The following is a 1,791-nucleotide window of genomic DNA, read 5'->3' on the forward strand; positions in this document are numbered from 1 at the left end:
AGTCTTGTCCCATGGAGGTGGCTCTTCTATGTTGTGCCATGTGTTTATGAAGTGGCTGTTTGGTTTCTCCAATGTAGAGGTCTGAGCATTCCTCACTACACTGTACAGCATACACCACATTGTTAAACTTCTCTTTGGGATGGACCAGTTTTTGTCTGACTGTGTGGCTGGTCTGAAGTACACTGGGATGTCGTGCTTTGAGAAGACTCTCCTGAGTTTCTCTGACAAACCTGCTACATAAGGGTTGACAGTATTGTTCCATTTGCCCTTCTGATTCTCCCTAGACAGAGGAACCTCTTAGGGACACTCCCAATAGGGCTTAAAAATCTGGGACTCTCCACCAATTGCTTTTAGAACTGAAGAAGCTTCTCGGATGAGAGGTGAAACTTCTTCAAGAAACTTAAAGTCCAGATGCTTTTCTTTCCAAGCTTTTTAGACTACGATGAACCTTCACAGACACTTCACAGTAATTCAAAACCAGTTTATCCAAGTAGGTACTAATGGAAAAGGGGCTGAATATACAGTCACTAATATGTCTGTGTGTTTAACTAGACAGCAGAAGTGGCTCTGGCCAACCTGAAGAGTAAGTATGAGGCGGAGAAGTCCATGGTGACCGACACCATGACAAAGCTGAGGAACGAATTAAAGGCCCTGAAGGAAGACGCCGCCACGTTCTCCTCTCTGCGAGCCATGTTTGCTACCAGGTCAGAGAACAAAGCAGAACATACTGAAGCACAAACATTTCCAGAAATTCTTTGAGAATCCATGTGTTGGGTTAGTGCAGGGGTGTCGAACTCCAGGCCTCGAGGGCCGGTGTCCTGCAGGCTTTAGATGTGTTCTTGATCCAACACAGCTTATTTAAATGGCCAAACGACCTCCTCGACATGTCTTGTAGTTCTCCAGAGGCCTGGTAATGAACTAATCATTTGATTCAGGTGTGTTGACCCAGGGTGAGATCTAAAACCTGCAGGACACCGGCCCTCGAGTCCTGGAGTTCGATACCTGTGGGTTAGTGTGTCAGGGAAAGCCTCTAAAGAATTTAACCAGGATGTAATAAGAAGTCCAGTCATTTCTCTTTCCAAGCTCCTTAGGATTACCATGATCTGGATGACCGAGCACCCACACAGACAACCAGGATGTAATGTACATCACAGCCCAGCTCTATTTCTAAAGACAAACGGTCCAAAAACTCAGCTTTGTGTTTCCTCTCAGTCAACAGACTTTGTCATCTTAAAGAATAGGTTGATATTTCATGCATTTACATTTTCCTCATTTTACTTGTTTCAGTCTTTACAAATGTTCCACACAGCACCCAGCTGCTTTTATCTGGAGCTTATTAACTAGCATCACGTATCTTTTTCACCATACTCAAACTAACTTATACATTCCACCAGGTAATGTTTAGCTATCCAATTAGAGTGCAAACATCATCTGTCTTTCTTTCCACATTTTACATTTTAGTTCATTTTCTACACTACTCAAATGTCTGCTTTGTGCAGGTGTGATGAGTATGTGACCCAGCTGGATGAGATGCAGAGGCAGCTGGCTGCAGCCGAGGATGAGAAGAAGACTCTGAACTCTCTCCTGCGGATGGCCATCCAGCAGAAACTGGCCCTCACCCAGCGTTTGGAGGACTTGGCCTTTGATCAGGAGCAGTCCCATCGCACCCGGGGGAGCAGGTTGACCCGTGGAAAAACCAGCACCCCCAAAGTAAGTCCCTCGACTTTGACTACAGCCTCCAATCCTGCTCAAGGGTCCAGTCCAGCTTTGGCCCCTGGCAGCCTCCCTTCT

At 45.8% G+C, this 1,791-nt stretch overlaps 1 protein-coding gene across 1 annotated transcript in view; it reads left to right on the forward strand.

Annotated features, from left to right (window-relative positions):
• The window catches only part of LOC102305738 (protein bicaudal D homolog 1), a gene marked incomplete at its 3' end in the record, with an annotated part of 24,847 nt that extends 23,062 nt beyond the window's left edge, over positions 1-1,785 (forward strand). The window contains exons 10-11 of the mRNA XM_042227780.1: positions 553-704; positions 1,500-1,785. Coding sequence (XP_042083714.1) covers positions 553-704; positions 1,500-1,785 — 438 coding nt within the window. The remainder of the gene's footprint in view (positions 1-552; positions 705-1,499) is intronic.
• Between the last annotated feature and the right edge of the window lie 6 nt (positions 1,786-1,791).

Source organism: Haplochromis burtoni, unplaced genomic scaffold, assembly GCF_018398535.1.
Source record: "Haplochromis burtoni strain Fernald_Lab_line unplaced genomic scaffold, NCSU_Asbu1 Contig_281, whole genome shotgun sequence".
NCBI lineage: Eukaryota > Metazoa > Chordata > Actinopteri > Cichliformes > Cichlidae > Haplochromis > Haplochromis burtoni.